A 14632-nucleotide genomic window follows, 5' to 3' on the forward strand; every position below is an offset into this window, starting at 1 on the left:
ATTTTTCAATAAAGCAAATTGTGTTTCTCAAATGCAGCCCGTTTTCCTTAAAGAAAAACGGGATGCGTTTAAAAATATGAAATTAACCTCTTTCTTTTCATTTTTTAAGGGACCACTGCCTGCTCTTATAAAATATTTTTGCACCCATTCACAAAGGGGAAGGAGTCCCCCGAGAGGACCCCTTCCTATTTGTGTTTGGCTTACCACCTACTTGAAGTTTAATAACCGCAAATAGGAAAGGCCAGCTAAACCTATCAAAGGCCTTAGCAGCATGAAAAGTCATTACTGTAAGAGGGATTTCCCTCTATCGCTATGTCAATTGCACTCCCTAAGTCATGAGTCAATTTGTATAACTGTCTGCCTTTCATGAATCCATTGTGGTCTTCAAGTACAAGCCCAACAACCACCTTGTCTACTCTTAGGGCTATGATTTGTGTGTAGATTTTATAACCATTGTTTAGCAATGATATTGGCCTGTACGATTCGCATGCTTTGGAGTCTTTCTTAAGGTTTTAAGATTATACTGATTGTTGCTTCGTCCCAAGAATTTGGTTGGCCCGCTACATATACTGCAATTAACAATCTAGTGAGGACCGGGGTGAGTTCGTCTTTTAAGATCTTGTATAATTCACTAGCTAAACAGTCTGGGCCTCGTGCTTTCCCCTTTTGTAGCCCTCTTAGCACTCTCCCCCACTTTCTCAGTGTTTATCTCTTGATTTAAACTGTTATGCAACTCTGCTTGTAATACAGGGAGAGCCTCTTCCTTGAGCCGGTTGTTTATCTGTTCTGCTGTAGTGTCTGTGTCTTTTGTATATAGGTTCTGAAAGAAGTTTACAAAAGCCTGCTCTATATCTGGATCATCTTGGCAGCATTCACCAGTCTCCTTGATCTGACTTTTTGAGCTGCCTGCGCTTGTTTTTAATGCCAGACGTTTCCCACAGCCTCCCCTCTATTCATAGTGAGCCAATTTACTGGCTTCCCATTTCTTCCCAGTAAGTCCATCTAAATAGTCAACCGAATCTTCTTTTGCATCTTTTCATTTGTTACTCAAGGCTGCCTGCTCCCCGACATTATGGCTAGAGTGTAGAGCTCTTTGTAGCCCCTCGATCTTCAATTCCAGCTCACTCAGCCTATGTCTAGGTTCCTTTTTTTCTGTGCTGCATTCTCCCTCAAATAAATGCTTTTTAAGCATCCCAAATGATGTGTAGACAGGCACTGTCTTCATTGATCTAAAAAAAAACCTCTGACATGTTTTCTTGAGGTGGTTAATAAATAAAGGATCACCCAGCAAAGTTCTATCCACTGTCCTAGTTGTTCCTGCCTCTTTAGCCAGCAGAAGCTCCAACCTCACCGCTGAGTGATCAGACAAGTGTTCTGGCTGGTGTTCCACCTTTTTTACTTTTTGCCTTAAATTCGTGCTTATCAGAAAGAAGTCAATCGGGAGGAGTGACCGTTTCTCTTATTATGATAAGTAAAACCTTTTCTGTGACCCCCCCCTTCTGTCTCCAAACATCCATTAACCCAAGATCTTTCACAATGTGGTATAAGCAGGTTAACTGCAGGTCTAGTGGTAGATGTATCTAAAACAGGATCTAGTAATACATTAAAATCCCATCCTATCACAATGAAATTCCCGACCTCAACTAATTGGCCATCAAATTCTCTGAGAGGTCCTGTGTCATCTATATTCGGACCGTAATACCCTATAAATGTGTATCGGACTGCACGTGTTTTGGTGCTTACTATCAGCCATCTCCCCCCAAAGACAGCAACATAATTTTCCACCTTAGCCTGCACTGAGTTGTTTTTTTAATCAGAATTGCGACCCCTTCACATTGCACCGTTGATTTGTGCATGCAAACTGGCTAATCTATTTTTGTCCCTTTATGATGTTTCCCATTCTCCTTGGAGTAGGTGCGTTTCCTGCAATATTATAACTCCGCTATTCGATTTTTTAAGGTATTATAAAATTCTCCTTCTCCTACCATGTACCCGGAGACTGTTCACATTCCAAATCACAACCCATTAACTAACTTTGTCATTTTTACACTTGGTCCCCTATTATGGTGTTTTTTTCAATCTTTCTGACATCCCTTGTTTCTAATGAGAAAATCCTTCCCCCCACATGCTTCCCACCCTGTGTGAATTCTATTTACTCTTCAGCTACTTGTGTGTCCCCACCCAAAGCGTCCCACCACCCTACCCTTCCTGGGGAACCTTCCACCCAACTGTATTGGGTATTTCTTGATACCCTTGAGCATCCTCTCTCGAAAAGTTATTAATGTGTCCCTTTTATACATACATAATGACACCTAATGCATCTCAAAGCAAGCTACCTCTGATGCAAAGTTTTCATAAGTTATATAGCCAAACAACTAAAGGATATAGACTAAAATAAAAATAGCTGTAAATGAGAATATAATCACCATGTGTATATTTTTTAATCATTTATAGTAGTGTGTTTTCTTCAGGCAGAGCAGTAAATGATGATGCAGAGTAGCCAGTAGTACAGGTGGTAACAGGATGCTTTATTCTTTAAGATAAGAGTCTCAGGTTACAGGTAGAAGATGGTAAGAAGGTATCAGGAAGCCCCACCGGGAGCAGCATCCTCTAACTGGCATTCACTTCACCAGGCACCCATCAGCATTCTGTTACCTCACACTGGCTGCGCTGCAGGGGACTTAAAACTACGGAGAGAATGCATGGCATAGAAATGAAGATACCACCGTTTTCTTCACGCAGAGCAGTGAATTGTAAGGACTGCGGTGTCATGTGCGTCCCTTTTTGTGTAATCTTTAAGAGCTCTCCCCTTTGTGTAATCTTCTAAGCACTACAATTAGAAGGTATCAAGTATATCCAGTGATATCCTACAGTACCTGACGCTCCTAACTAACATGGGACAAGAGTAGACCCATGTTACGCCATGCCTGCAATTGAAGCACAGATGGACGTGTTGTATGAGAGTCTGTTTAAAGCAAAGTTACTACCACTGGATCACTACAAGTCCTCGATGTCTTTAAACAGAGTTATGGAAGTGTGCTTTTGAACCAGTGTCTTAAATGGACAAAGTGCAATGAGAGACGAGACATTGGCGTGTGCTCCACCCCTGCCTTGGCGTTTTTCCCCCCAAACCTTGCGTTCAAGGATACAAGGAGTACAGGAAAATAACTTGTGGGTTGTTGAAAGTTCACCTGTATGGTGTTGCCTTAAATGTAATCGTTGCAGATGAAGCTTTAAAATTATTAAAAATGTAATTGTAGAATCTGCAAAGACACAACAAATCTCCACTGCTGTAGGGAGAAATTAGTCCAAGATAATGGAGTTAAATACCCCAAAAAATACTTCGATATTCAAAAGGTACTTCGATGTTGAAACTCCTAGTCTGTTGAGGAACTCTAATATCTTAATTACCACCCCACTGATTTAAAAAGATTTAAGCATTTGAAAGTGTGGTGCCATTTGTCGGGGTGCACTAAATGAATTAAAACAGTTGGTGCTCTCCTATTGCTAATCCTCTTTTAAAGGCTCCCCTTTGTCTTGCGTACATTTTTTGGGGGAAGTTTCATATTGCTATTTATTTGGGATGTGAAATCGCACTGCATTAATTGAAAATATTTGCTAGAACTAGAAGCATTAAATAGCAACCTAAGCCTTCTGTTTGAGAGGGTTATTAGTTGCAGTAGTGTCTGTTATTTGATAATTTGGAATTGGCCCAAATGAGGGTTTTTCTGATATTTCTGTAAACCTATAGGCCAAAATAATGTAAGAAAAAGTAAGACTTCATTGTAAAATGTGCCAATGATTAAAGTATGTATAGAACTTTTATTAAACCCGTTGCCGGTATTGATAAATGCAGTAAGTGTGGAACTATTGTTGCACTTTTGCAGCTCATTATTTGGAATCACCCACATCTTCAAATGTTCTTGTACTAGGTATTCACCTAATAATTTAATTTGTTTTAAATTATGGTGTTGAGTCTTCATTGTTGGAGAGTGCTGGAAACGAGTTGATCACTTTACTACGAGCTAGGTCAATGATCATGTCCAGCTGGAGATCTGGCAAAGTCCCACTTTTGCACAGAGATGCAAATCATTATTGTTTACTTATTTGAAGTGTTTTCAAGGTGAAGTAGACTGACTTAGGAATTAGAAGTAATTCTGGTCAATTTCATCATTACTTCAAGGATCATGCAACGCATAGATGCGGGATAATGAGTTAGTTCAAAGGTGAGATTCTTCATTCAGCGTCAGGTCGAGATATTTTTTCAGTGTGTAGACTCATGAAGTTTATTTATTCTAAGGTGTTTTTGCAAGTTTTGCTATCTAATATAATTTGATGTAATACAATGTATGTTTTTAAGTTTTATTTTATGTAGAAAACTACAGGATTTCTCTATTTTTAAAAGTAAATAAAATAAAAAAAATACTGCCCTGGAAAATATTATAGTTAGGAGTTTGGACTTCTACTTAAGCCTGCATGTAGTTTTTAGCCTTAGGAAATTGCACTCGTCTTGTCCTAATGTTTATTACTTTAATGCCTACAAGTGATACCTTCTTCTCTCTAAGTCAAATGTATTCACTTTCTTGCGGAAAATCTAGCAAAAGTTGATGATTGGAATGCTCTGAATGAGATTCTTTCTTAATGAACAGCTTCTGATGCTAGTTTCTGAAAATAATTCATTTTTTTTTTATTGTTTTTATTTTCATTAACAACTTCAGCAACAAAATCAGGTTGGACATGATTATACATTACAATTAGTCTATATAACTACCATATCAATGCACTTTCAACACCTGTACAAATTTGGCTGATTGCGGCCAACACATCGGACAATCCTGCAAAACCATTCCCAATATATATATTATTCCTCATCTTCAGAACTGTCTTCATCACAATCTGGCGGCGGGTCACATACATTCCCCCGATATTTATTCCACGGTCCCCGTATTTTGCTCCATTTCTGGGGGCATCTCCGATTTATGAATACCGTTCTTTCGGCCACCATAGCCATGTTCATGTCCATACACCAGGCCGCCGCCGACGGCCCCTCCACTGCTCCCCATTTCTGTGCTATATTGCGCTTAGCCAACATTAATCCCATGGTGGCCCATGTTTGTGCTGGGCGTGTAAGATCATTGGGTTCCCACACATTTAGCAAGCATCTAAGTGGCTTTGGGACCAGCGATACCCCCACCGTCTGCGACACCGTTCTTAATACCTTTTTCCGGTAGTCCGCTATCTTGGGGCAGTCCCACAATGTGTGAAAGAAGGATCCCTCCTCCCCACATCCTCTCAGACAGTATGGATGCTGCGCTCTGTCCATTTTGTATAGATTACATCTAGTATGATATGTGCGGTGTAGTATCTTGAGCTGCACAAGTCTGAGTCGTGAGGGTATACCCACCTCTTTAGGTGAGGCCAATGCCTCCTGCCATTCTGTATTGTCTAATTCCCCTACGTCCATTACCCATTTCTCTCGGAGAGAGGCTGCAGGGTCCGCTAAGTTATTAATCAGCTTACGATAGGTGAATGATGTGGCTCGCTTTTGCATGTAGTCTGTGAGAAGTCTGTCCTCCAACGGGGAGGCCTCGGGTACTTCAGTGTCTGGCGGTAGCACCGCCAACAGTGCATGTTTAATCTGTGTATAACGAAAAGCTTCAGATGGTGCAAGCTCGTATTGTTGCCTGAGTTGCTCAAACGGGATCACCGTCCCTTTGACCCACAGGTCGCCCACTGTGGAGCTGCCTATGTTGTCCCATTGGTCAAAGCACTTGCTGTTTCTCAGTTGCCCTAGTCGTTTAGTATCCCAAAGCGGGGTAAGCCGGGTAATGACTCCCTTCCATCCCAGTGGCGTCTGCGCTGTATGCCATATCATGACTGTGTGCTTTGTGGGCCCTATTAGCTTTATGATCTGGCCTTTGTTATAGAGAGCCGCAAGTACATTTCCCGTACCCACCTGAAACCTGTCTGCCTTATATGCCGGGTCAGCCTGGGAGGCGTGTATCCACTGATTAATAACTTAGAGATGTGCCGCCCAATAATACAATTGGATGTTAGGGAGCACCACTCCTCCGTCGTACCACCCCCTGTGTAGCTTCGCCTGCGCTATTCGTGCCGGCTTATTGCCCCATAGCAGTGTGGACACCTGAGCCGCTATTTGCTTAAAATACTTCAGAGGCACTGGACGTGGCGTGTTCTCAAGAACGTACAAAAATCGAGGCAAGGCCATCATTTTGAACAACGCCGCCTTCCCCAATAATGTTAAGGGGAGCGACTCCCAGTGTGTCACATCTCTCTTCAAACGCTCCAGTGGGGATGTCAAATTTTTAGAGAAAAAGTCCGCAGGACTAGGTGTGATATGAATGCCTAGGTATTTAAATGAGTCCTGTGCAATTAGAAGCGGGCAGTCTGCTGGGAGACGTGGTGCGGGGCCACGTAATACATACATAATGGACTTGGATCAGTTGATGGTGTATCCGGATACCTTTCCAAAATCTTAAGGAGGACCTGCAGGGAGTGCTCAGGGTCTGTCAGATATACCAAAGGATCGTCTGCGTAAAGGGAGATACGGTCCTCCCACCCGTCCGCCCATTGAATGCCTCGCATTAATGGTTCTCCTCTAATCCACGCCGCCAGGGGCTCCAATGCCAAAGCAAAAAATATCGGCGATAGGGGGAATCCCTGGCACGTCCCTCTAGCTAGTGGTTTGTTGTCGGAGAGATGACCGTTGGCCGTCACACACACCAAAGGTCTGGTATATAAGAGGCGGATCCATGCACAAAATTTGAGGCCAAAACCAAAATGGTGAAGGACTGCGAAGAGGAAATTCCATTCAACCATATCAAAAGCCATCCTCGCGTCTAGGGAGATCACGACTGCTGGTTCCTGCAGGGCCGGGACCCTAGCCAGCACCCCATGCAGGAGTCTGAGATTTGGTGCGGTGTTTCTGTCCGGCATAAAGCCGGATTGATCTGAATGAATTAGATGCGGGAGGTGAGGTGTCAGTCTACTGGCCAGTACCTTAGCAAGTACTTTGGCCTCTGCATTGAGCAATGAAATTAAGCGATAAGAGGCGCAGTCAATCGGAGGTTTCCCAGGCTTCGGGATCGCCACTATCGTGGCTAACCGCTGGACGAGCGGCAGTTCTCCTCTATCTAGGCTGTCAGTGTACATTCGCAATAGATGCGGAGTGACAATGTCTGCCATTTGTTTGTATAATTCGATCGGGACCCCATTCGGTCCCATTGATTTGCCTGACTACAGCAATCGGATCGCGATTTGCAGTTCCTCCTCCGTGAGATCAGCCTCCAGTTCTAGGGCAGCCTCCGGAGTAAGCGTGGGCATAACTATATCTTTAATGGCGGCCGCAGCTTCGTCCTCTGTAATGACTAATGTTGGTGTGTAAATTGCCCGGAAATGCCCTGCCAGTGTGCGTATTATTTCTCGTGGATCTGCTGTCAGCTGCCCCCGCTGTTTGTATTTGTGCTATTCCCTTGGCTCCCTGTTCTCTTCTGTCTAGCCATGCTAGGAGTTTTCCAGCCTTGTCTCCTACATCGTATATCTTATGACTGGTGGACATGAGCTTTGCTGAGACCACTTCTTTTAAGCAGTCCCTATATTCTTGTTGTTTGAGGCGCAGTGCATGTGAAGATGTCGGCGTGGGGGTCTGTCGAGTGGCGTGCCTCGGCTTCATTTAGTTCTAGTTCCAGATCTGACAGTTCTTTCTGCTTCTCACGCCTGTGCCCATCGATCAAGACTATAGCTTGTCCCCTAATTACGGCCTTATAAGCCTCCCATAGACTTGACGGGGAGTCAACGGACGGAGTGTTTTCCTCTAAGAAGTGCTTTGTGGTTTTACGGATCTCTTTTCGGACTTTCGAGACCTGCAGGGAGCCCAGGTATATAGGGTAGAGCCGCCTACGGGCCTCATGGTGGTATGAGAAAGTCAACAGAATTGGTGAGTGGTCTGAAATGCCTCTGGGCTTTATCGCTATATCGTCAACACTCTGCAAACTATTTAGGGAAGTCAGGAAATAATCTATTCTGTATAGGCTATTGTGTACATTCGAGTGAAAACTGTATTGTCTTGTGGCATGGTGGCGGTGCCTCCAGACATCAATAAGTCCAACTGCCTCTGTGAAACCCTGCAGGCGGGAGATGCCAGGTGTGTGCGTCCTCATTGGGTATCTGTCCAGGTTACTATCCATCGTGGCATTAAAGTCACCTCCAATTATAAGATCACCCTCCGGTAGAGCAAGCAGAAACTCGCCGAGGGCTGGAAGCGCCACCGCGTGTAGAGCCGGGGGTATGTATACCGGCACCACATTAACGTGTTTTCCTTCCCATTGACCATGAAGAGCTGCGAATCTCCCCTGATCATCCCTTTTCGTGTGATGTATTATGAAGGGGGAGTGCTTTCGTATCAGTATGCCCACCCCCCTGGAGCCAGACGAGAACTCCGAATGCACCACCATCTTGTATCCCCACCTATCTAATGCCTTACATGCAGTGCCAGTGAGGTGCGTTTCCTGTAGGAGGGCCAGCGTTGGGGCCTGACGCTTTAGGGCCTGCAGCATCAGGCCCCTCTTGATTTTGTCTCCCAAGCCATGTATGTTCCATGTGAGCAGTGTTAGGGGGGTCACTGGGGCGTTAAGGGGCAGTTCTGACGCGCAGTCAGCTGGGATTAGTGTCGCCATGAATACGGTAGTTAAGGAATGTAAGTACTAATTCGTCCGTGTGATGTGCACACATAGCAGCCAGTGGGTATGTTGCCAACCTGACGATACTGTTACAAACTGAAACCACAAACTTTAAACACCCTGTGTCCCACCCTGGTGTCCCACCCCCCCTTCCCTGCCTCCCTGCCCGACGGACTCAAAACTGCCCGTCCCCCCAACTTAGAAGAGTGCTCAATCCCAACCCCGAAAAAAAGTACTTGCGTGAAGGGGGTAAGAAGTCCAAGGAGAGCGCAGTCCTTCCCCTCCCCCCAAAGACTGCATCAGCTTAGTGTCCAAAGCAGGCGCGACTGCACAGCAGTTCCGGTACGTGTTCATATACGTTCATTCATCTCCCAGATTTCAAGTTCATCCGTGACCGAGGTCTTCCATGTCACTTCGCTGTGAGTGCACACCCTCATCTTGACGCTGATCCTGATCGTCTGCATCTTCAGCCTCGCCCTGATGGCGACGGTTTCTGTTTCCACGTCTAGGCCTGTCGGTTTGTCGCCAGCCCTCGAGCCCGTCATGTGCCTCCTCCGGTGTATCAAAAAACCAAGTCTTGCCCTCCGCCACAACTCTTAAGTTTTGCCGGGAATAACATCGAGTAAGGGAGTTCCCTGGCTCTCAGTTCTTTTTTGACCTCCATAAAACTTCGGCGGCGCTTAGAGACCGCCGCTGTGTAGTCTGGAAAAAAGGACAATATTGAGTTCAGAACTCGGATTGGTGGGCCACTCTGGCAGCTTGTAGCACTGCGTCCCTGTCGCGGAAATTGAACAGACGGGCCAGTACTTGTCTAGGGGGGACCCCGGGTTTGGGCCTTCCCCCAGGAACTCTGTGGGCTCTTTCGACTGAGAAAAAGGTGGACAGAACCCTGGGTTGTAGCCGTGTTTTTACAAGTTCCTCTACATATAGGTCCATCGCTGGGCTCCCTTCACTTTCAGGAATTCCGAGAATTCGTACGTTATTTCTTCGGGAACGCCCTTCTTGGTCGTCCAGTTTCGCCGTTATTAGTTTGTTCTCAGCCTCGAGCCAGGATACTGTTTTCTGCAGGGCTGCTGTGTCTGTTAATAGAGTTTTAGTGACCTATTCGACCTTGGTGACTCTGGTCGTCATTTTTTGGAAGTCCGCCCTCAAGAGAGATACATTCGTTGATATGGACCCTACCGTTGCCTGGACAGTAGTAAGGGCTGCCATTATGTCCTCCAACGTTACTTTTGCAGTGCCTCCTTCCCCTAGGGTCTTTTCCGACTGATCCTTTCGCTCTGGGAGTGGCGGAAAGTCCTTTCCATAAGCATATTTGTCCAGTTTGGACTGCGCGGCCTGGTTTCGTGGGCCCCTATCTGCCATTGCATCTTCGTGTTTTGCCGGGGTATCTCGGGGCTGCCCACCGTTGGTCACAGGACTCTACGATCCGCGTGGCTGTAGGCGTATTCCGGGGCCCACTCCCTTGCGCGGTATCACCACCTACGGATCGGCAAGTGCGGGGGGTCGCTGTTCATCCTGTGTTCTCGCATTCTGGTACTAATATCTGCCGCAGGTGTCAGTACGAGGTTATGTAGCCGTACTCCCAGTCGTCACTAGCACTTGGCCACCCCTGAGAGGATAGCCGGGCCTCACCACCCCCGTATGTCCGGCCAGTATCGCTAGCAGCGTTTATAAGTGGGGGGGAGGGAGGGGGTCGTGCCAGGCCCCGCGTCCAGTTCAATGGTTGTGGGACACTGTCCCTACTGTGGTGTGGGCCCCCGCGTTCCTTGCACCGCAAGAGGCCCGGGCTCCCGAGTAGGTGAGTCCCCGGCTTCCCCGCTATGGACAGGCCTCACCTCGGATCCGCCATTTCAGGGTGCGTGTTTGCGGGCCTCCGATCCACAGCGCCCGCACCAGCGCACGGATCAGTCATGCTCCAGCGCCTGCCAGCGCGAGGGTTCTACTTGAACCGCCCTCACCAATCCTTGCGCGTCCGCCGCCACACTGTCTCGCGCCCGGCGCGCTCTTCAATCGAGCCCCCAGCTTCAGAGGGGTCCGTAGGCCGCCACAGTCCGCCCCTGGTAGCACTTGATTCCGGTGTCGGATTTCGACCGGAGTCAGTCCCACAGCCGTCGCTCGCCTCCAGCCACCAGCGAGAGTCTCTGGAGCGTCATGGTGATACGGATAATTAATCGTATCGTTACGGAAGGCTACTGCCTCCTCGGAGCTCCTCTACGCAGCAGCCATCTTACTCGCCGCTAGCCACGCCCCAAAATAATTCAATTTTAAAAGACTTTGCTGACTGACGGGGCTAAAATCTTGACAGCTTGTGACCATGACAGTGGCCCATAAAGCTCCCACAAGCAAAAGCCAAAGCTAGTTTGGTTCTCTTAGTCTTTGATATCCAAGGCCAAGGATTATTTAGCTCCAACACCTTGTTAATTAATTGATTTGTAATCAGGTGTCTTTTCTTTTCTGTTATGAACCTCCACTGCTACCATTCTGTGTTTTGACACTAGGAGTGATTGGTTCAAGATTTGCAGCCGGGGCTCTATGAAGTTAAAGGGGTGCACATTTCAAATAGAGGTATAGAGCATCCTGGCTGTACAAGAACCACATTCCAGGGATGGCCAAGCGATACGCAAATCCCAAAGAAATAATATAATAGAATATCAAAACATTTAACATACACGGTAAACCCTTAATGACAAGAATAGTGTGAGCTCCGGTGTGTGTGTGTGTGTGTGGGCAGGGTGGAGGAGGTATGCACAACACACTTTAAATGCTGCCAGCCAACTTTTTGCTGGAGTTGCAGGCTCCGATAGGTGTACTATATATGCTGGCTATAAAATACATGTCAAATATTTAAAAAAAGGCAACATTGATTTAAAACCCACCGTAAAATATACGTCCTTTAATGACATCCATTCCTTAATGTGATCAAATTTCCAGTTTTTAAATTCCATATGGAATGTACTATTTGAAAAGATCTAATGCTACTAATTTTTACATTCTGCATTTCAAGAGCACTCCACAGCTTTGGGCATCATTCATCTTCATATTATTTTGATTTAAGTTCCAATCGCTTTTCCCCATTGGGCCGCCGCCAACCCCAGGGATCTGGGGCCCCTTTCACTTGCAAGGGATGGAATGCCCTGATGCCTCCCCTGGTGTTGGTCAGCTCCCACAAAGATCTCACTTCAGTGCTGCCGTCCTTTTTACTGCAGCCCCACCTTTATTCAACAGCAGCCCCTTTGTGGTACACTAGAATCCAACATTTCTCATTTGTTTCTTTTGCTCTGGCACAAACTACTTGCCCTTCTGCCAACACAATCTATACTGAAGCACACAGATTAACCTTCATACAGGCAACTATAGGAGACAAAAGCCACACCAACAATCTGTAGGATAATTTGTTTTAAACCTACTCTTTTTGTTCTCTTTTTTTTACTGCAGTGGTTCTGACCTAAAACACCTTTACAACTTTGTGCGGTCATCGCTGGCACCTTCCAGTGCAGAGGAGACTTGGAAGTGCCCAGTGTTGCTAGTGGATGACCTCAGCGTGCTGCTCAGTCTGGGAGTGAAGGCCGTGCAAGTGGTGGATTTCATACATTACTGCAGAGTGACCGTCTGCTCCCAGTTAAAGGTACACTGGGAGTAATGGGGGTGCATGCATATTACTGCTGATTCAGCAGCTAATGCAATGTGTTTTCATTAGCAGTAGACATGTCCATCAGCGTTTTCCCTTTTCTGAACTTTTGTGAACTGGTTGTAGAACACGGATATGTTCTACTGTGGTTGGTTGAAGAGCACTAATATTTGCTTCCAAATGCCAGGGCCAAAGAAGTGGACTGATGACAGTAAATGTTTTTTCAACTAGTCAGACCCTTACTTGCATTGAGAAATTCTTGTTAAGGATGAAGAGGCTTATTTTAAATAGGCAACCTGAAAAAATGATGTTTTAATTGAGGGCAACAAATATCAAGACTGGGTAACAAATAGTCTTGGGTTCAAGTCCAGAACTTGAGAGCACACGTGAACAGAAGCATGATTGTGCATAGAATGGAGCTGGGAGTAGGAAGAAGAACAAAGTGAGACGTGAAAGAGAAAAATGGAATGAGTGAAAAGAGCAGCAAGAGAGGAAGATAGTAGGAGGGAGACATTAAAACTTGTTTACCTAGTTAGTGTTTTTTTTTATTGATCTTTATTACTTTGAATACATTTGAATACTATCCTGGATTATTTTGGGCATAACATTACTGTTACAGCGTATTCAGTACACATAGTAAGTGCACAGATCGCAGACAATAGTTGGTAATATATGGTTAAATCCAGACAGAACTGACAAACGTAAGGTTGCAAAAACAAGAAAACTGACACCCTCGCTCCCCATCCAATTCAGCTGCCCACTCCCAAAACTCAAAGACACCTATGGCAGAGCTACTGTTGTGTTTGCTACTAACCATGACCTCAGGCTGACAGTCAGTGGGCTTGCTATTGTATGAACAGTTCCTGTTAAGAGGATATCTTCTGTGATAATATACATTTGAGAGGTTCACTATCTATGGTGGTTTGTCATCTGTTTGGGATTAATAGCCCGCAGCAATGGTTCTCAATCAAGTACCAATGTTGGTCTAGATGCTTCACCTATATGGCAAGCACTTGCATCCATCTGCACTCGGGCACATGTATGAGCATTTGCTTTCCATCTGTCCAGATCTGGAGGCAACGATAATCGCCAGTTCATTCCAATTTCTTTTTCTTGCAAGAACCAACTCAAGGTCTATGAATTTGCTGTTAAATTTTTCTGCTTCCGCCAATGGCATAGGTACAAAGAGGCAAATCTTAGGCAAATTTAAATCACCTTTGCCAGCCCAATCCAAGACCCACCAGGGTCTGAGCACCTCACAAGACCACACCATGTGTACAAAGGAGACCCATCCACTTTATATCTGGGGCAAGCAAGTGCTGTGTTTGGATACATGACCTGCAGACACACAAGAGTTAAGTATGTCTGCTAGAGATAGTTAAATTGTAGGAACTTCATCCGAGCATTTTGAGAAACCTGAGTCACAGGTTGCAGGACAGGAGCACATTCAGTATCTAACTCTTCACCTCCTAGTTAGCGTTTATCTTTAAAGTCTGGCATGGATCTAACTCTCTTGGACATACGTTTAACACACCATCTATAATTGAATGCGTAATTTAGAACTAAATCGAAAATTCCATCACACGTACTTAATAAACTGTTAATTTTGGGCCAGATGTACAAAGTAATTTTGCGATTGCTAACCCAGTGATTCACAAAATCTCAATGTTTGCAATCTCGAATGGCTTTTAGGTGTTTATTTAACCTATTTCCGACTCTCAGAATGGATTTTGATACCAATACTAAATTGCAATTAGGAAGACACATGAATCGAACATCCACTCCTAAATGCGATTCAATTTGGCACGTACGAGTCATTTGCAACCACAATTACAGTTGCAAAGCATTGATCGTTTACCGACTCCTTAAAGGAGGTGCTAACTGATTCAAAAAGGGGAAAGTGAATGGTGTCAGTGACCTTGGTTGAGATCATGTCCTGCTCCCTCTGAAGTTTTCCAAAAGTGGTACCTTTTTTTTTTTTTTTTTTAGAGCATGAGTGGATCCATTAAGGAACATGAGCTGCTTTTTTTGTTGTTGTTTAAAAAAAAAAGTTTTCTGTGTGGAAATCTAAGTACAGGAATACGGGGATGATGCTGTGCTGATCCTCCATCCTTCTTTTTGAAACCAATACCAGGGGGTTGCTAATAGCACCTGTCTAATTAATATCTATTATGGAGGTCATTCTGTGATCCCTTGCAACTAACATTTTGTGATGCTACCGATTAGTACATAGGTCACATTTCAAAATCTGTTGCCAAAAGTGCAACCACGCTTGCGACCTGTGTCTTAGCACAGTATGCCC

At 45.2% G+C, this 14632-nt stretch overlaps 1 protein-coding gene across 2 annotated transcripts in view; it reads left to right on the forward strand.

The window, feature by feature from the left end:
• ELP6 (elongator acetyltransferase complex subunit 6) overlaps window positions 1–14632 on the forward strand; it is a 176007-nt gene that overhangs the window by 103249 nt on the left and 58126 nt on the right. For both annotated transcript variants that reach the window (XM_078662545.1, XM_078662544.1), the window contains exon 6: window positions 12138–12327. In XM_078662545.1, the coding sequence (XP_078518671.1) occupies window positions 12138–12327 (190 nt within the window). The remainder of the gene's footprint in view (window positions 1–12137; window positions 12328–14632) is intronic.

This window comes from Lissotriton helveticus, chromosome 10 (assembly GCF_964261635.1).
Source record: "Lissotriton helveticus chromosome 10, aLisHel1.1, whole genome shotgun sequence".
Taxonomy (NCBI): domain Eukaryota; kingdom Metazoa; phylum Chordata; class Amphibia; order Caudata; family Salamandridae; genus Lissotriton; species Lissotriton helveticus.